This window comes from Numenius arquata, chromosome 6, assembly GCF_964106895.1.
Source record: "Numenius arquata chromosome 6, bNumArq3.hap1.1, whole genome shotgun sequence".
In the NCBI taxonomy this organism is placed as follows: Eukaryota; Metazoa; Chordata; class Aves; order Charadriiformes; family Scolopacidae; genus Numenius; species Numenius arquata.
Genome location: NC_133581.1, coordinates 31,367,855 through 31,388,524, shown reverse-complemented (window position 1 = coordinate 31,388,524; position 20,670 = coordinate 31,367,855). Strand labels below are relative to the sequence as shown.

The 20,670-nt window shown below is 39.6% G+C and overlaps 1 protein-coding gene across 1 annotated transcript in view; it reads right to left on the bottom strand.

The window, feature by feature from the left end:
* Positions 1 to 11,492, bottom strand: part of ESR2 (estrogen receptor 2) — a 36,263-nt gene extending 24,771 nt beyond the window's left edge. Inside the window, exons 1-3 of the mRNA XM_074148443.1 lie at positions 11,245 to 11,492; positions 9,534 to 10,006; positions 2,395 to 2,570 (exon numbers count right to left, since the gene is read on the bottom strand). Coding sequence (XP_074004544.1) covers positions 2,395 to 2,570; positions 9,534 to 9,967 — 610 coding nt within the window. The 5' untranslated portion in view covers positions 9,968 to 10,006; positions 11,245 to 11,492. The remainder of the gene's footprint in view (positions 1 to 2,394; positions 2,571 to 9,533; positions 10,007 to 11,244) is intronic.
* Positions 11,493 to 20,670: the final 9,178 nt, after the last annotated feature.

The window sequence follows — 20,670 nt, the reverse complement described above, 5'->3', positions numbered from 1 at the left end:
TTTTTTTTCCTGAGCAGAGCTGAAAACAGCAATGACACAGCTACAGTCCTGAAAAGATTTAAGTAACCTACAGATCTATTTACTGAACTCTCTCTGACGTGGTGAGTTCCAGGAATGAAGAAGCCTTTGGAGGATTGACCCTGGACCAAAGTCAATTAAAAAAAAGCAGCCCAAGGGAGAAAGAAGACTAGTATAAAGTAATGCATACTGTATAGTACCAAAGAAGCATAAGCATCTAACATTTAGATATTCTGGACAAATGTTTCTCTTATTTTCATGAGTTTCCAATTCAGCCTCTTCTGTTGTCTTCTCCTCCTCTCCCACCTCACTTTGCCCCCACCCAAACCCCGTTATATTATTGTGTTTCATTAATCAATACTCTGTTTCAAGGGTTTATTACTGCAAACTGGCCTTGAGTATGCTCTTGGTGTAAATACAGTTGAATCACCTTCTGCTAAATACTGGAAATCTCTCTTGCAGTAGTTACCAAAGGATGCAAAAAATATCCACTCATTTACATTTCTTAATCTCTCTGCTCTCCGTTTTTCAAGTTTGTTTTTGGTTTTTTTTTTTCAAACTTTAAGAATAGATCAGGCAAAGTTATAGCTACTAGAGATTTTTTTTACTTGATGGCAGTTCAAGAGTTCATGTCCCCAAGAGTAATTATTTAACTGAACCATTGTGACTATTTCCTTGCAAAATTAAAATAATTTTAACCTTGAATTTTTGAACCGACAATTTTAAAAAGACAAGATCAGGTTACAGTTTGTCCTGTTTCCTACTGGCAGATATGGCTGAAAAACAAATTACTGTTTATCACCCTTCACACAACATGGGGGGAAAGGAGGAGGAAGCTCTCTGTTGCACTATAACCCAAGCACACAGGACTATAAAGTGGTTTAAAACTCCTGTGGCCTTGGGATAATTTAGCTTGCAGGCGGATGTTCAGAGATGTGGGACAAATACACTACACTACAAACTTGGACAAGCAGAGGAGACCACACACAGTTGCTCAGTCATACCAGCAAATTTTAATTAGGCATTAGCCCAACATTTTTGCCTATGGTAGGCCCAGTTGTTTTATTTTTATAGGCAATATCCTTCATAACAACAGTTGCAACTGAGTGCTTGATAGCGTTTTATGCCAAGAACTTACTTTCACTTATTTGAATTACAAGCAAACGTTACCTGACAGGGTACATTACGGTGTACAAAAGGCCACAATGGGTAACTGGTTCATGGCCAAAGCACATGTGAGCAATGCAGAGCAGGCAAATAATTTTCCTGACAGAAAACACTTTGAGATCAAATTTAGTCTCCACTTGTGACAAGCCGGAGACGAAGTTCTCTTCAATTATTTCAGAAATCAAAAGAACTTGCACCAGTTTATAGTAATTGTTATTCACCCTTGCAGAACTTGCACAATAAATTGAAAAGGCAAACAAGTTCTGAATTAACTTTGAATCTAATGGTGACACCTACTCTGCCATATTGAGTCAAAAGAAAGTATCTGAAGATTTCCAAATGCTTTGTGTGCAGAAGAGCAAGGGAACATTATAGACCAAAAAGTGACAAGCGTGTCTCTGTTAGTATCTGCACAGAGTATCCAATGTCAATCCAATTAAATTTCCACCAAGAAACCCCAGATGAGGCCAAAGAACATGATAACTAGAGCCAAGGTTAAAGAAACTAAGTGGTCCAAAGTTGCAATATGTCAGTGCCCATAGGTTGTGTGTGATAACAAACACAGAGACCTACTTTTATTTCATACTGCAGCCACTCAGGAAATTTGAACTAAATACTAAATATTTAAGAATTTAAACACTGAAGTGGAAATCTTAGATAGATCTAACAGAATAAGAAATATTGCAATGTAGGCTCTGGGGGAGGAGGGCTGAGAAATAACAATAATCAGATTTAATACTTACTTTTTTATATCCTACATACTGTGTAGATGTTATACGCTATGACTCAACAGCTCCAGGCAATATATTCCTGTCCAGAACAGTTCCTAGCAAGCAAAGTCTCCAGTCACCTACTCTAACTGTGTCTAGTATAACAAATTCACAATTACTATGTCCACTTTGGGACACTAACTGCAATCAGATTCACAGGTCTGCAGTGCCATCCCACCAAGGCCCCTACTGCAGGGCCTTCCCATGCTATGTATTCCACCTCTTCTCTAAAGAAATCAATTGCTTACTTTGTAGTGTTTCCAGATCTTGATAACACAAGAGCCAAAAGATAAAGTAGTCAAATCATGTGTTGCTGTTTTCAGCATGCAGCACCACACACCAGGATTTTAAATCAACTCATTACTAGATCCACCGCCGCAGCCCCTTATCATATGAAACAACTTATTTGAGCAAAGCTATCAAAGGCTGATTCTCCTACCTTGAATACTTCTTTTAAAGAACGCTTTGCAGCCTTCACATGACCAGACCCCATAGTGGTATCCTGAAGCGTAGTCACTGCAGACTGCACAGAAGTGGGCATCCCTTTTCGAGCCAGGATTATTTGCAATTGGGCTTGTATGGTCATTCGCATTAGTTTTTCTTTTTAACGTCTCTCTGATAGAAAAGAAAAACATCTGTTATAAGAGGAAAAAATTAATCTACATTGCAAAGAGTTTCATTATTTTTCATTGTCTTCAATGCTCTCTGTATAGAGTCATCTTATTACTGGACACAGGGCAGTGTGAAACGCTGTTATGCCTTTTTCTGATAAGGGTATTAAAAGAACATAGTCTGATCCCAGAACTTTCAATGATGACAGACTATGAAGTTTTAATATACTTAAAGGCATAAAACTAGCTTGCTGATGTGTCATTCAGATGAACTCTGGGAAAAATCATATGAAATGTTGATGGATCTTGAAGAACTCCTGGGAACGCACAAGTCCAGGAATCTGTGAACAGAGGGGGCTTTACCTTTGGAAGCTTAGCACGGAAAACGCAAGCTCAGACAGCTTGGACTGACATGATAAACACTAACACAAACATAGCTACAGTTGCTTTGTACTGTTAGCAAGCGTAAATTTTAGCTGGAGAAATATATATCTAGTCTCAAGTATTTCATCCTTTCAATGAGGTTTTAATCATTCAAAGAGATGCTGGAGACAAACATATTGAGATATGAAATAAGTAAGTAAGCCTACGAGATCAACTCACAACATTAGACTAAGTTTTCTGTTCGAGGTGACGACCCACATTGATCACCCTAATGCTATATCAAAGTCTGAATACGAGAAGAATGGAGAAATGTGATTAATAAAATGCTTTCATACATAAAAAAATTATTGCTCCATATAAATTGATAAGATATATTCTTTTCTAAAGCACTGCAAAATAGTTCCAACTTATCGGAACTATTCTTAGCAGCTGCATTAAAATTAGAACAAGATAAAAACATGAAATAACAGCCAATTCCTGACACCTAGATCCTGTAAACAAACAGCAAGAAGAAAGGAAATTAGATTATCAGTAAAGTGGGTTTTAGGTATAGGAAACACATCCATTGTGTACCTTTTCTCTGGACCTCATTTTCTTGGTGGTTTTAGCATGTTTTACCTTCATGGTAAAAATTTCTAGATAGACAGAATATAGTGTCACGTGCAAACTCTCAGCAGCAGTTTGACAAAAGGAAACCTGTAAAGTCAACTTATAGGTATAAACTTAAGCACAGAGGCAGAAGTTAGAAACCGTAGAATTTTCCTCATCCCACCTTCCAGCAGGTTTAGGGAGGAAAAGAAGCACCAATTGGGTTAAGACAGCTGGTAGCATGGTTTATAACTTCTAAAGAACAAGGGTATTTTGCCAGGGCAGGAAAAACCTGTTCACCAACAGGAGCAAGTTTAAAGAGAACAGTAGAAACGAGCTGAAAGTGCTGTGAAAGAGGCCTTAACTAACATATTAGAAGCAGACTTTGTGCCGGTTTCATTACAGCAGGTAAGGACAAACACATTCACACGCCAGCGACAAATCAATTTTATATATATTTGAAGAGAATGTTCTCCAATTTCCTCATAGAAAATTTGGAAAGGAAAAGGGTGATCCTCTGAACAAATCCCAAAACAGAAAAATTTTGTTTTGGAATTTAAATTCCAAATTTAAGGTATTTGTGTAGAATTAAGTAACTGAACTGCAAGCTTTTAAAAAATGTAAATTCATTGAGACATTGCAAGCAATAAAGGTGTTTAGATGTTTAACAAGCCCAGTTTTTGATTACACACACCCATTAATAGACTGCTGGATCACTGTCATTTCCCCTTCTGCCACGCTGGGAAGACCAGTGTGGGGGAAACTGCCCTTAGAATGAAGGGACTGTATCACATGTGCCTAATATGCTGCTAATGCAAGGAGGAAAAAGCACGACTGTTCCTTCCTGTTTCCCTGTATTTGGAACAAGAAGTAATTTGGCATTTCACACTAGTAGAAGAGGTCCGTATTTAAGCTCTACTTAGGAGTCAAGATCCAATTGTGAGAGTCAGAAGAGAATAACGATCAGCTAGAGAGGATCCCAGCAACTGATTGATATGCTCTAGAGGGTGATGTTTATTGCCCTCATTAAAGCACCAAGATGTTATGGAGGAAATCCTGTTTTAGCAGGGGAGTTGGACTAGATGATCTCTAGAGGTCCCTTCCAACTCTGAGAATCCCATGATTCCGTGAAAATGAAGAAAAAGCACACACCACAACCGTTTCACTGAGGAGTGTTGCTTTTTACCTTCCAGTCAAGACAAGTGTTTTAAATAACACTCTTCTCTTTGCTTGCTTAAAAGTTTAACGACAGTCACCCTGCACACATGCAAGATGCGTGACTTCCACAGGCTGCGGCAAACAGCCTGCACACTGAGCCACAATCTGGAAGGAAGGAATGCCTCCTGCAGGCCTAACGGGCATCAAATCTGTTCGTCCCCAATAGCTGCGGCAGCCCAGCAGGAGATTCAAAACCAATCATTTTGTTACTGTTCTCTTAAAGGACAACAGAACTAGGAAACAGCCGAGAGCCTTCTTTATACCCTGAGGATCCTTGCATGGATACGCAAACAGCAAATGGGAGCGGGTAGACCCACACGTGGTCAGAGACCACCTCCCAGCGCTCTTGGGACTGGGGCACCCCAGCACGTTCAGCAGATGAATGAGCTGCCAGGTCCTCCAGAAGAACTGGCGGTAGCTGGCTGGATGCCCACGGCACTCCTGCACCAAAGGATGCAGGAAAATGGGGCATGTACCCTGGCTGCTACCGAGGAACCAGATGGGCAAAGATCTGTTGCTTTACACCTCCTAATAGTCCTCTCTATTTTATGATCATGGTTTCTATATAGAGATGTTATGTTTCCATAAAAAGAATTAAGATCTTTTTGAAAGTAACAAGTCAGTGAATTCCTACTGGTCATCAACAGCGATGATTACAGAGAAGGAATCAGCAAGACTATTTAGGTTATTCAGTATCTATCATGCCTCTTAATTACCTCTAGCTTTGCCACAGCAAGTAGCGTATGCCACACCTGGAAAACTTGAACATAAATTCAACTTTTTATTAAAAATGAAGTAGGGTACCAAGGATTTGACTTAGAAAGTAGCAAGATTTGCTCATGGCATTTGTTGTCTGTCAGGCTTTTTTAAAACCTAACTACTGTACATAATAAAAAGAAAGAGAGAAAAAAAACCACAGAAAAGAAATAAAAAGAAACCCCAACATCGTCAGAAATTAACAGTCCAGATTTTACAATGACTTCTAACTTTTCCCTCCCTCCCACAGGCCACTGGCTCATCCAGTGCCCAGAGATAATTCAATCCCATGCAAGCGTAAGCTGTAGGGTGAGGAAGGCTGTATCCGAAGGTCCCATTCTGTGCTCACATTCTTGCCCTGTTTAGTGTCCGCAAAGTCAAAAGAGAGCCTCATAGTTACTAAGTTTTTTTTCCAAGTAATTTGAATCTCTTTCTTTCTCTCCCAGAACGTGTGCAAGATGATGGGTAAAAACCAGCTGAAGAATAATTTTCAATCTTTATCTTCTGCATTTTCTAGAGCCTCACAGAATCACAGAATGATATGGGGTTGGAAGGGACCTCTGGAGATCATCTAGTCCAACCCCCCCCTGCCAAAGCAGGTCCACCCAGAGCAGGATGCACAGGAACGTGTCGAGGCAGGTTTTGAATGTCTCCAGAGAAGGAGACTCCACCACCTCCTTGGGCAGCCTCTTCCAGGGCTCTGCCACCCTCACAGGAAAGAAGTTCCTCCTCATGTTTAGGTAGAACTTCTTACATTCAAGTTTGTGCCCATTTCCTCTTGTCCTATCCCTGGGCACCACTGAAAAAAAGCCTTCTGCTACCATAACTTCTGGAAGTGTTAATACCACACAACTGTCAAAAAGCCCAGGTTCTGCTACACTCCAAACGTTGATTAATGCACTGAAAATTGTTTCGCGGGTGTCTCAAAATGAAGGGACATTTTTGCTGAATCTCTGCAACTTCTCTACCATAAAATGGAGATGGCAACCGATCACCTCAAAGACACTTCATGATAAGTGTGAGTGTTCTACAAAATGAGCACAGTAAAAAAGCACAGGAGGACAATGCTAATAATTATGGCTTCAGAGCAGAGTTTAAACAATATATGAATATGATACCAGCACACAGTGAAAAGGACAATGAAGTTCCTAAATAATTTTCAATTAAGCAAGCATTGCTAGCCTATGCACCCAAAATCCTTTACTTACATGCTTTACCTACAATTAGTCAGAAGTAAAAGGAAAATAATAGAAAGGAAGAAAAAATTAAGTTCTAGAAGCATCATTCCGGCAACTTCATTTAAGTTTCCTGATACTTTTTAGGAAGTAGTATATCTATTCATTTTGAAAATAAACCTCATATTTCTTTAATTAAAAGCATTTTATTTAGGAGATGATGACAGAAATCAATTTCTGATTGCTTTTAAATATAACATAATTACACTGTCACATTCCTTTTCTCTTCATGTCATTTTGATATAGAGGGAGTGATCCTGCACTAATAGACTATTTTTATTGTCTTCACAAGGTACAGACCTATAATGCCAGTAAATATAGCAGAGTCCTTATCAGCAAATTATTACCATTTTACAAATAAAAGTGCAAAAAAATAGAACTCCAAAAATTTGTCTATTTTTACGTGGAATACAATTCATTTTTGCTGAACGACTGGTGCAAAGTAACACTATGCTGCAGAACATCTGCTTTTAACAGAGTTAAATAAAATTTCTTCTGTATTCATATAATGAGACTATTTGTGAGGAAAGGGAATGCTGAAAATTCAGGATCCTTCTTTTAGAGCTGATCTACAAGGAGAGCCAAATTACACATTGAACAACTTCAGTGAAGTGGACCACATCAGTTTAGCCAATGTTAACAGAAATTTACACCCAGGGAAAATAAACTCCTCTCACAGCGAGACTCGTGCTTTATTTTGAAAAGTAATATAAACTGTGCAGCAGGCCTGAATATGTAGTAATGTTTTCTTACTCATTTTTCAAACAAAATCCCTTTTGTCAAACTACAATGCTGTTTAAATTTACTTACACTTTACAGCTTTAGTCTCTCCCTTCCCCCAGAGCTATTCCTTTAAGTTTCAGTCCCAAGAACTCTTCCTTCAAGGTATAATCTACAAATCTGTAGTGTCATAGTCATTGTTCCCATGGCAATAAATATGATGTCCATGACATTAATTTAAGACCTCACCAAAGGATATAGCAAAAGGAAACACAGGGCTTCTTTCTTTACAGCCTTATTTCAGGACAGATATCCATAATAAGGGAATTACAGCTCTTGCTTTTCGTGTTTCCATGTCTTTTTTTTTTTTTTTTTTCTTTTTTACACCTTCAATACACAGAAGGGGGGTTGCCATGCATCATACTGGGGCAAAGGAACCACTGAGGAGGTCCAGCTACCAAGCAACGCAGTAGTAACTCGCTGCTGAATTATAAAGATCATGCACCAATTTTACACCCCACATTTCATTGATTTCTCCCCTTTAAATTACGTCATCATCAGCTACAAAAGCAATAGTCTGTATGAGTCTATACAAATGGCAGAAGACTTATTTACTTGAACTCCAAGGTGGTGGATTTGGCTTCCCTCCTGCCTATATAGAGAGTCAATCACTATGTAGAGAGTCACCACAGAGCATCAGATGGGGTGGGTTTGCTCTTGGATTATTCCAGCTGCTGTCCCATTATCTGGATGGCTTCAAACACTAACCTGCAGCAGCTTTCCCAGGGCTGTCAAAGTCTTGGAACATCAATCAAAGTGGGAAGGGTTTGGATGTTAGCCCTACTCACATTAGACCTGCTTGGGGAATCCTTCTGTATATCAGTGCTACCCGAACGGCCTCTCACAATCCACACGCCTACACTTAAAGTAGATTTGCACTCCAGAACTCTCTGCTACTCTCTGCCAGCTCCAAATAGAAATTAGTGAGGCGGCTGGGCTGAAAATTTGTGCAGCCTACAAGTCTGAAGTAGTCGTAGATCTCATGCCTTAGCCCTGAGCAGACAACATAAAGGCACACCCTGTGCAGAAGGAACGTGGGTGGTTTCAAAAAGAGTACAAATCCTTTATAACAATGGAACTAAAACTGCTGCCAGGACACACTATTTTTCATACTGACAATGACTGCTGAAATTAAATAATGAGCCCTATGAATAAACATCCAGCTACTAAAACAGGAACAGCACCTGCAACACCCTGTGCTTTTATCCATCCAACAGCTGTTGTGCCCATGAATGGAGTAATTTCACCAGCTGATGATCTACATGCTGCTTATAGTTTGAAATATGAGTAAATGTGTAGAACGGGAACATGGTTTTGCAAATACAGTTTCTTTACAGCTAAAAATTTAGCCCATTAATCTACTGTTCACAATGCCTTCATGAAGTCAGTTGAGAACACCAACGAGAAACATCAGACATTTTCAGTAGCAGCACCCTTTTTGAACATGATGCATGATGCTGTGTCACCATTGATATTAAAGCTAAAAAACAAAGAAAACATTTCCTTTGAACTCTAAGTCCATGAAAAACCTTCACAAGTATTAGATGTGGTTAAAAAAAAAATCCAGATAAAATGGTATTCAAACAATGTTGTATGAAAAGGAAAAAAGAAGGAACCTTTACTTCTTTCTCTCAAAGGACTTAATTTGCCAGAGCAAAATTCATTTTTATTACATAAAGTAATACTCAGCAGTCTTGAACTTTTGTTTATACACAGCACACAGTTCCTACATTGAAAGCATTTGTGGTGCTTTGTGTTGGTGTGTAGTTCTCTAATGAGCTATTGAAAAAGAAATCCTATTTCAGAAGTTACATTATAAAAAAAAAAAACCAAACCACAAAACCCAGGACTGATGTGGTGTTTGCTGAAGGCTTTTTGGTTTGGGTTTGTTTTTCAGAGAGACCAACACACAGAAGTTAAATGTAAAAAGGTAAGACGTTAAAAGAACTAAAGGAGGAACTGGAAATAATTGTCAGCCAAGTTTTAAAGAAACAAGTAGTACTGACCTGGTCACAGGTAGCACTGGCTCCGCTGGTCTTGCTTCGCACCACGGACTCTTTGGCTGCTCTGCGTACAGAAGCGATGGCTGACAGTGCAATGTCAAAGGGGAGAGATGGTCAGGAGCAGACCATAACACACTGGGGCTTGATGTTTGCCTCACGGATGCACCCTCCGAATCACCAAAACTGCTGGTAATGTTATAATTCATCATGGCAGGACTGCAGAATGCCATTGTGGAATATTCATGTCTGTTTTCTATGTAAGATGAGGAAATACCGACCGGACTGTGTGCTGCTGTCAACGTGGACTGATTACAGCTGTAGGGAACTGGAGAGACGATACCAGCGGGTGAGTTTTTAATTTCTGTTTTATTGCATCCAATATCCTGAAGTGGCAGCAACTGAGAAAAGTCCTTGTGAGAAGATGCACACAGGGACATTTTGAAGCAAGACTGAAGATTGTTGTTTAAATATTCATCCTAAGATGTTAAGGTAAAAAAAAAAAATTGAATTAAAAAGTAAGACATTTCTGTATTTCTTTTCTGTAAAAGAAAAAAGGAATCAGTAAAACAGAAAATATAAAAATATCCTGTTATAACACATTACATGCCAAATGTACAAATTTACTACCTTTAAGAAAAAGAAAGCTTTCTAGAACTTCCTTAAAAATAAAGGCTCAGACAGATGTTGAGTTCAGTCTCCCTTAAAAAATAATAGTAATAATTTAAAAAAATCTCGAAGTCTGAAACAAAGATGCCGGTGACAACTAGGAACCCAAGAAAAGTAACTCGTTACAACCACTGTAAAAAGTGCTCTTTGTCAGAGGCAAAATTACCCTATGGTTCTCAACTGTGGTGTGAGTGCCCTAGAAATCAATTCTCTTTATAAAAGCTCACGACCTCCTGCTCTCGCTGCAAGCGTACAACTTCAGTCTTCCCTTTATCAACACAAACACGTAACAGCAGATACTTTGAAAACACACACACACGCATACATCTCCTTTACCTTCCAAAACCAGAATTGCGCTGCACATCCCTCTCCAGAGAGGAGGAAGACGTGTAATGGATGTCAGTAAGCAATGCAACTTCATCACTGAGAGGTCCCTGGATATGGCACTTCTGAACAGAGCCATTATAAAAGTAGAAGTCCCAAAACGCAGGTATTTCCAAAGTTGACAAGACAGAACTCAAGCGATTTCATAAGATCCGGAAGTTTTATAATTTCCTGCCACTCTCCATCCCTACCCCAACTACTCTTCATCCTTCCTCCCATCTGAATCAATGGTCAAAACAGAGACCTTGATTTTTCCACAGTAAATACTCTTCCTCAGATTAAGGGAGAAAAAATCTTGGAAAAAAAAAAAAAACACAAAGAAACCAACACACCAAAACCAACCTCCCAAGACATAACCCCTGTCCTCAGAGCATTACTTTTACGGTAGCATTTAAAAATATTTCTTTTTTTTTTTTCTTCACTAGGGGTTTCATCTGCAATTCATTCCAGCTTTGAAGACAAGACATTCAGTCCTCTTATAGCTTGCAATCCAAAACAATTCTGTTTCCAAAACAGCAAGTTCCAGCCCCCAGAACTGATAGTGTAGTTTACTTTTACAGACAGTAATAAGATCTTAACAGGAAAAATCATGGGATAATTGAAAAGCCACCCACAGCTTTCCTATTCCAGAAGTGGCCAAAGCATTGGTGCTAAATATTCTTACCTTTTTTCACCTCATGTGACCAAAAGACAAGACGAGGAAAATTCAAACACAGGTTTGCTGATGTACCAGCAACCTCCCTGTCCCAAAAATTCTTAGCCAGATGCCATTTCTTGTATGCCATCATGGGGCATTCACATATTTTTCTCCTCTAGGACCAGGACTGAGGGGAGAAGCATTAACAAATGTAAGAAATAGTCTTTTTGAATAAAATGGATAGTCTAGGATCCTTCCTTCTCACTTCACACTCTGTTGATGAAGCTGAAGATATCTGTAGAAATAACCAGGAACTAATTTAAATAATCTCAGGCACTTCAGACCCAGCTGCTGTTTTTTCCTTTGTGGGAAACAGGAAAATGAGATATCTCAGCAGCTGGTTACATCCAGCAGTTGTTGCGCTGGAACTCCGATGCAGCCAAAGCCAGAGAATCTGACCTCACTCCTCACACAATCCACACACTTCATTTCCCGCAGCCAGATGTTTCACAGTCTCCTCTAAGAGAAACCAAACACGGTTCAATTTTCACTGCCAAAAGCACTTAAAATCCCCAAAGTTCAATTACAGATTATGGGGTGGGTAGTCCAAATAATTTTTAAGCACCGAATGATGAAACTAAGAAATGATCTTAAGACTATTTTCAGTGGTTACTACGAACGGGCACACTGAATTCAAAATGCAAAAGAATCTTTTTGAAAAGATTCTGCGTAGGGAAATCTGTACAACGTTTGCAATCTCAGAGGCTGCACGTATTCGAGGTGTGTGTGGACCACACACCAGGACATCCAGGAGCACGAGACACCTCCAGGAGCATCTGGGATGTCCCGCAAGAGCTGACTGCACTAACTGCTGTGTCCCTCTGCCCTCCTGCAAAGGGCACACAGCGCAAGGTAACCCCCAGCCCTTCTGAGAGAAGGACCTGAGAGGCATTACGACAACATCCCTGTTAGAGTCAGCTGGAGACATTCTGCTGTGATACTTTGACAGTTTTTGCACCAGGCAACTGGCTGTGTAGTTGCCTTCAGACGTTTAGAAAAATATATGCACGTATGCTGTAGAAGCAGAGAGAACACAGAGCTGGTACTACGCAATTTCATGAACTGAAATCAGCTGAGCTTTAAGTACTACTTTTTTTTTTTTTTCCTGGAGAGGTAATCCAGTAGAGTGGTATGCAGGATAGCTGCCTATTTAGCAGAAGAACATACTCTCTCCAAAGGGCACCACACGGTATTTAGAAACATACACAGAAGTTACAAGAAGCAAGAGTGAAGTTTGTTTTAGAAAGAGGAGTCCATGGAAGCATGAAAAGTCAGTACAGCATTCCTCAAAAACAGGCTGCTCATAACTTATTTACAAGAGAAGGGACTCTGGGTTCCAGGAGGTTAAAGAAAACTGTACTCATAGCCTTCTGCAGACTGCAATATAGTGAAAAAATAACAGCATTGGCTTAAGATAATTAACTTGGGTCATAGAAATAGTTTAGGCTAGATCCATAGACTATGGATCTATGTGAGATCATGTTCACATTTCCTTCCACCTAGAGAGGTATATTGTGAAGCCCAGAGCCTCACAAATAAAATTAAGCTGCTGAAATTACCCCATATTGTTCAGAAGGTCCTGTAAACTGACTGCTGGATTCCGAAGTTCCCAGGACTGTGAAGTTAAAGAAGGACTGCAGATTCAGGGAACCAGATCTTAAGATTTAAGGCTAGAGAAAACAAACTCCACTAACACCAATACTGCAGAAGAAAGCACGACCACATTTAACTAAAGGATTAGGATAAGTAGTGCAACAGGCTACTATATTTGCTCCATCGTAGTATAATGTTCTCATCGCTTAAGCACCATTCATTAAACAGAAACAGACTCCTACGTAAAGTGAACTCCCATTCCAACATCCCCTCCTTCTCTGAAGAAAGATTTTACAAGTACGATTCAATTTTAAAGTACATTATTTAGATCTAGTCTATCAGCACTGCACTAGATCTGTACCAGACACAAACAAAACAGGTATCCGTTATTTTTATACTGTAGTCTTCTGGGGGACTGCAAACATTTCATTGAATCATAGAATGGTTAGAATTGGAAGGGACCTTAAAGATCATGGAGTTCCAACCCCCCTGCAGTCCACTTAAGTCAGTTTAGCTTAGCAAGACACTCAACAACTGAAATGCTATTATTAAGTAAATAGCCGTTTTTGTCCAGTTCCTTGAGTAACACTTACCATTCACAACTCTAAGTCACTAAGGGCAGGGTTCACGTCTGGCATAAAATAGTTCTATTGGCTCCACTACACAGAGGACGACACCGCTGTCCATGAGGATGCAGGAACAAAAATGTGACATTATCAATGCTCTCCACAAAAAAAAACCAACCAAAAAAAAAACCCACCAGTTTTCTGTTCTTTAAACAGCTCTACATACTAAACTCACTGTACCTTGAGAGTCACCATGCAAGACACGCCAGATCAGGCACAAGAACTGGTTTAGATGTCATAGTCAAACAGATACATGGGTAAATAATTAAGCCATCTGACCTGTTTGAACAAACTCAAAAGCCAGTTATTGCACATTACCTATACCAAGCATCTTTTTAAAAGCCTTGTATAAATAAATAACCTAATTTTTTTTTTTTTAGTTTTGGAAAGGGGAAAAAATAGGCAGAGAGGGCAGGCCGCCATGTTTTAGAGCCTGCTTGGAAACATAATACAATAGCTTTTCCTAGAAAAACGCAAAAGTCTGCAGAAAGCAATAGAGTGATGGATGTTCTCAGGCACCATTCCATCAACATACACTACAACATGCTTAGAATTTGAGGCGAGTCATGTATTTTGAGCAAAGACTTTTTTGCAATAGAGAACTGAGATGAGCTTTTTTTTTTCTGCTAGACTTAAAGCGCGATCATTCCTCCTTTCGTTTTAGCAGAGGGGATTCAACAAGCATGCATTCCACTACCCCACAGCCCCTCAGTCATCTTGCAAGGCATTCTCTTAATATTCTGCTAAGTTAAACTTTACACAACTCACCGCAACAATGAACTGAATCATTTTCTCAAAAAGTGATCATTAAAGGAAAGTCATTCCTGATGCATAAAACAGCACTTGTGCTTCAAGTTTCGTGAAAAGCATTACTCATTAAACACAGCAGTGCCAGATACTGCCAACAGAAGGCATATAAAGTAAACAAGTTTATTATTACCTGAGAAGGGCTAGATGCAACAAGTAGGGGACAGATAGGGAAGCAAAATGAAAATGAAGCTGTTTGTCTAGACCTCAGTTGTTGGACACATTCCCACAAAATTAGTAGCCTGCTGTCAATGAGATCAAGACCCCTTCTCAAAAAAAAAAAAAAATATTGCAGATTAAAAAGCACACGGGCAAGAACACTTCCAAACATTTAAGCAAAACGAGTACTCTTTTTGGCCTGTTTTAGCCTCTATGTTACTGGGAATACTGACAACTTCTAGGTTATTCTAAACGTTCATAAATATATTTCAGGGCTCAATGCATCTGACATACACGGAAGCACCAAGAGAACTGAGTTTTTCCACCGGAGGAACACAAGACTGCAGGAGGGTGCAATTGCAGCCTTCTACTCCCCAAAGTGGAGTTACAAAGACAACAAAGCCACTTTTCAGAAAGAGTGCACAAGCTAGGAGTAGAGGTTAAAGTCAGTGCAATGGGAATTCCAGTTGGACATAAGAAAAAATTCTCCACAGTGAGAATTAAGTACAGGAACAGGATACCTAGAAAGGCTGTGAAATCTCCACGTCTGGAGACACTAAAAAACTTGACTGAAAATGGCCCTGAGCAACCTGACCTCACTTCGAGCAGGATGCTGGATTAGTTGCTCTCCAGATATCCCTTCCCACCAGAATTTTTTTATGATTATGTTAATCCACTACCGGAGGCATTCATAGCAGAGGAAATTCCATTTTACCTGTGCTGGAAAGAGTGAAGCGTATCAAAGGATCATTAGTTACCCTGGACACTGGCCACCCTGTCAAGAAGATAAGAGCTGTGGGTCTTGACCAAAGACAGCCAGCATTTAACACTTCGTGGTACATGAAAACACGCGTCTGGCATATACTGCAATGGGATTAGTTCACTAGAAGGCATGCAGACAATTGGAAAAGATTTTCAGATCTCAATTCAAACTAAACTTAAGATTGACTGCAGTATTTTTTAGCCTTTCAGTTTGTAGACCCTTAAAATGTTATCAGACCTCAGAATGTATTTCAGCTTTCTATGATTTGCGTATCTTACTATATTTCATAGGCTTAAGGATCTAGAGACCAGACAGGGAAAGCAACTGTGCTGCTCAAGAATACAAATGCAAACTGAGAGACTTCAGCGCCTTTTCTCTCCATGTCATTACTTCAAAGTACAGCACAGACACTCAATATGTATTCCATCAGAAAGAATATTTGAAATTCAGTAAGAAAATTTTAGCCAGTTCCACTAGAAAAGAAAAAGCTACTAAAACTATTACACAAGTAGCAATTACAAGGATCTATCAGAAGAATTTGTGTTCACACTTCAATCCATAGCAATATCATGGCAGAAGCCAGCACGCAGAATATCACCCTTGTCCAATAAGAACTTTATTATTAAAAGATTATCTCCCTTTAATGCAAGGAAGGGCAAGGAAGAGCCGTACAGGCTGGTCTTTATCTGGGACTCAGGTTTTCATGAAACTGGAATTTGCATCTGTATCCAGCACCTGTGAAGCCCACTTGAGTCTTTCAGCACACGCTAATTAATTAAGCTAATTCTTAAGAAGTTAATTCTGAGAAGTTAATTCTTGGTTTGATGATAAGAACATAGCTCTGTGCCAACAGCAGGGAATACACCAGCTCCTTGGGTCCAGGAGGAATGAATTTCTTCAACCACCATTTTTCTCTTAATGACAGTGAAGAACGAGCATATAGGAGCCTTCCTCCACCTCATTCCTCTCACAGAATCACAGAATCTTAGTGGTTGGAAGGGACCTTTGAGATCATCGAGTCCAACCACATTAAAAAAACAAACAAACAAACAAACAAAAAAAACCACAACACACAAAACCAAACAAACAAGCAAACAAACAAACAAACAAAAAAACAACACCACACACACAAAAAAAAAAAAAAAGCACCCACCAACTAAACCCCACACTCACAACCTCACACACAACACCCCACCACAAACCAACCATCTCGGGCACTAGAGCATGCCCTGAAGAGCCATGTCTACATGTTTCTTAAATACCTCCAGGGATGGGGACTCCACCACCTCCCTGGGCAGGCTGTTCCAGTGCTTGACCACTCTTTCAGTAAAGTAATTCTTCCTAATATCTAATCTAAACCTCCCTTGCCGCAGCTTCAGACCATTTCCTCTGGTCCTGTCGTTATTCCCTTGGGAGAAGAGGCCAACACCCACCTCTCTACACCCTCCTTTCAGGGAGTTGTAGAGGGCAATGAGGTCTCCCCTCAGCCTCCTCTTCTCCAAACTAAACATGCCCAGTTCCCTCAGCCTCTCCTCATAGGACTTGTTCTCCAGACCCCTCACCAGCTTGGTGGCTCTCTAGTCATTACAAAAGCCGGTATTGAGGGACATCTTTAATTCCTATGACTCTGATGAGAAACAGAGCACCCCACTCAATTCTGCCTTCAAAAAGGGAGAAACAACATCTTTTTGCCCAGCAGGACTTACACACAGCTTGGCGGGTTACTGAATAACCGTATCTGAGTTATTGGCGTGCTGTAGGCATATGCGCTGAGCTTCTCTGACTCAAGTCAAGTTCTTTCTGTTTACTCTTACAACAATTCAGCATCTCCCCGTATTAGAAATAAATAAATTGGGGACTGAAAATACCACTGCATTTATTCCCTGTTCCCACAGCAGTTCCCTCATGCAATTCTGCGAGGATATACAGCAGGCACACCCAGGGCAGTGCCAGCAGTAACGCACTCACGCCAGACAGACATTTAAGAGCGAAAAGGGAGGGGAAAAAAGTCAATATGTGAAGAAAACCAAGTAAATCGGTCAATAGGAATAGAGCGGAAATTGAAACTTCCTGTTCTCTCAGGGAGGGAGACTGTCTGTCTTGCTTTCTGAGGAAAGCAAAGATGAGACATTTTGCCCAGCAGCAGCTGCCCATCACTAGGCATAAAAACCTGTGATGAGGTTAAGAGCCCTTTGGCCAACAGACAATTTAGTAAGGTCATAACTGCCCCTAAAACCTAGACACCCCCAGCAATCTACAGGCAACAAGATTAGAAAGGCGGGTAGACAAACGGGACATATCCCAAAATGACATGAACTAATTTATTTGCTGCAGCGTATGCTGTACCAGCTGAGGATCTGACCTGCCACAGTTCCAAAACGCAGGGTGGGAGTTTCTGTTTGGCACGTATGCCGGCAAATGCAGGATTTAATTTCTCCCGGCTAAACAGACATGATGCATTGGCTGTTCCTTTGAGCATGCCGTGCCTCCGGCTCCTCAAATGACCTCTTGCTTTATGAGGCCAAGAAGCAATGTTGATAACCATAGTTGCCTTTGGAATAAGAAAATCTTCGTGGCAAAGATGCTGTCAGGGGATCGTTTTTGCAGATCTACCTGACCTGAGGAGTGGAGAAAAAGCAGCAGACTTTTTTCTGCCAGACCAACGTGCGATATCCCTGATTCCACTCTCTCCTCCCCCCAAATGAAACCGTCTTATTTACCGTGTTCTTTCCAGGCAGCTTCTTTACTACGCAAATTTTTTATGTTGAGAGACTGGCTTCATTTGTGCGACTTCGACACAAGCAAGGAGCGTCCAGTTTGCATCTTGCTCGCCTCAGTGTCCAAACAGCACACTTCATACACACGGGGCTGCCTTCCCCAACACACGGTTGCCTTACCTTTCACTGCACAAACCAAACTTTTGTCGTCTTTTTAGTCATAAAACTTGAACAAACAACCTTTTTCTATAACTGGATAGAAACGAGATCTATGTGTGAATACATAAGAAACGCAGGACCGTTTTAGCTGGTTTTCTGGTTTTAGCTATAAGACAATTTGTTTCCTTATTGGAATTTAGGTAAAGTACTACTTCACTTGTATTCATTTTGCTATGCATCTTCACATTGACAGAAAATTCAGGACTAAGTATTTTTCCCCTGCAATTTTATTCTAACTTCTTTTTTTTTTTAAAAAAAAAAAAAAAAGCTTTTGTACTGTAGTTATTTGATAGCCAATTTTGATGACTTAAAACTGCCTGACAAATTAGTAATTACACTGTAACTCTTCCCTCATCGTCACTAATACAACAAGCTAACACAGAAACCAAGGTACTGCTTAGTCTCACCTTTCAAGCTATGGAACACTGTTACAATGCTGCATGAATTCCCAGATCAGATACCTTTACCATCATCCACAGGTAACAAAAGTTTCTGTATATGTTTAAGTGCCTTAAACAAAACAAAAAAAAAGCTGTTCTAGATTTGTCTCATCATTAGTCTGGACATGAAAACCTGCCTTTTACTGTGAGTAAAATCCTGTCTCAACTGAGTTAGCCAGAATTTTGTTGTTGATTCATACAGGGGGACATTTGTCTAACATATTAATTTAGACAAAACTCGAATGTCCTCCTAGTCTTACTAAAATGAAATCTGAGAAATTATTCTGGGATTTCTGTTCTCTGAGCTTTATATTTCCTGTCTCTGGAGGAACAGACCAGCAAAATCTTCTACATGAGTATTTCTTGCTGCTAGCAAAAGCATGTTGCAGATAACTGAAGAAGAGCACAATAATATAGTGGATATAACATCTGTTCAGCCCTTGGATCACTATCCGTTTTCAGTGTAAGTTCGTTCTTTGCTACTTGTCCCTTTAAATCAATACTCAAGAACCTGAACTAAAGCTAAGTGTATTTAAAGAGATCATATACCTAACATGACTTTATAGTGGTTGTAATTAATACATTTTAATCCATTCTTTATTAGAATATCATCCTAGACACTCACAGTGGCTGATTTATTAAAGGCAATTCTGCAATTGCAACATTTTAAGAGCATCCCTAAAACTATGGGTATTTTCTTCCTATGATATTTCAAGTTTGTCAGGTTATCAACTAACATTACTGGGATATAAAATAATTTTCGTCATTCCACTTTCTCCGGCAATACTTGAAGCTCTGTTAACTAATTATCGTAATTTAGGACACTTAAGAGAGCAACTGTAAAGAAGCATTAGATTTAGTCCATACTTTCAGGTGTAAGATTTTCATTGTTATTTCTCCTTTGAAAGGCCGAGGAAGCTGAACTGTTCACACACACACACACACATGGAGTTACCAGCCTGAGAATGGATACACTACAGTTGTTTTCCTCTAACCCTGTGTTACAGTCACTGTGTCTGCAAAATTAAGTGACATCTTATTTAAAAAGATATAGAAAAGCCAAGAAAGAAAAGCAAAAAGGAGGATAGCGACAGAGGGGTGATTCTATGTTTAAACTTTGTTCACAAACATAAGGAGGAATTTTGATAAAGTTCTGAAATAGCAAATAAAAGTTCTAAAGCTTTAAATTAGAAATGCAAAATGTATTTACGGCTTCCCTAAAGGCACCATACTTTGGTCTTGGATTTCTCCCCCTCTTGGGGAGACAACAAATGAGCAAGGAATCTCAAGGATAGGGATGAGGAAACAGATTGCTGGTAATACTCAGCACATCAGAATCAAATGCTAAATGACTTCAAAAGCGGTTTCTCATACAACTCATAGACATATCAAAACTTCCTCTGCACATAAATGGTAATTTTGCAGCATTCTCCATATGACAAGGCTGAATGAACCCTTTCCCAAAAAGAAACAGCACATTTACCAACCACTGCAAGGTCTGAAATGTATAATTTGCTGTTTCTCCCATCCTTTCTCCGGATTGAAATGTATTTTCTCTAGTAAAACCTCACTTATAAAACCTTCAAGATAAGACCAGATCATTCTTTTCAGTGCTAGCCAGAAGTCTTTACTAGCATTCAGGCAGATGGGTTCTAACGGGTCTGACGAAGATTTATGCACGTGCTGTCCAATCTTCAGTTATTGTTAAATATACCTTTTAGCATTTCCAAAAGCACATGTAAGAAACAGGTTTGTATCTTTTTGTCTAGTAAGGAAGACCCTTGATAAAACTGAAGTTCTCATTAAAAGAATGTAAACCTGTATCACTGACTTTAATATGGGAAAACTACTTAGGTAGACACAGCAACTGTAAGAACAAAACCTAACATTTATCAGTATGAGACCTGGAATTTGAAAAGCCTGATCCACAGTCCAGGCAAGTCAATGAGAAAATTTCCAATAATTCCAATTTGCTTTGGATCAGGTGCTAAAAAATACTATGATGCTAAGAAGTTGCTTTTACCCTTTATTGGCATATTCATTTGTGCAGTTTCCCAAAAACCTTAACA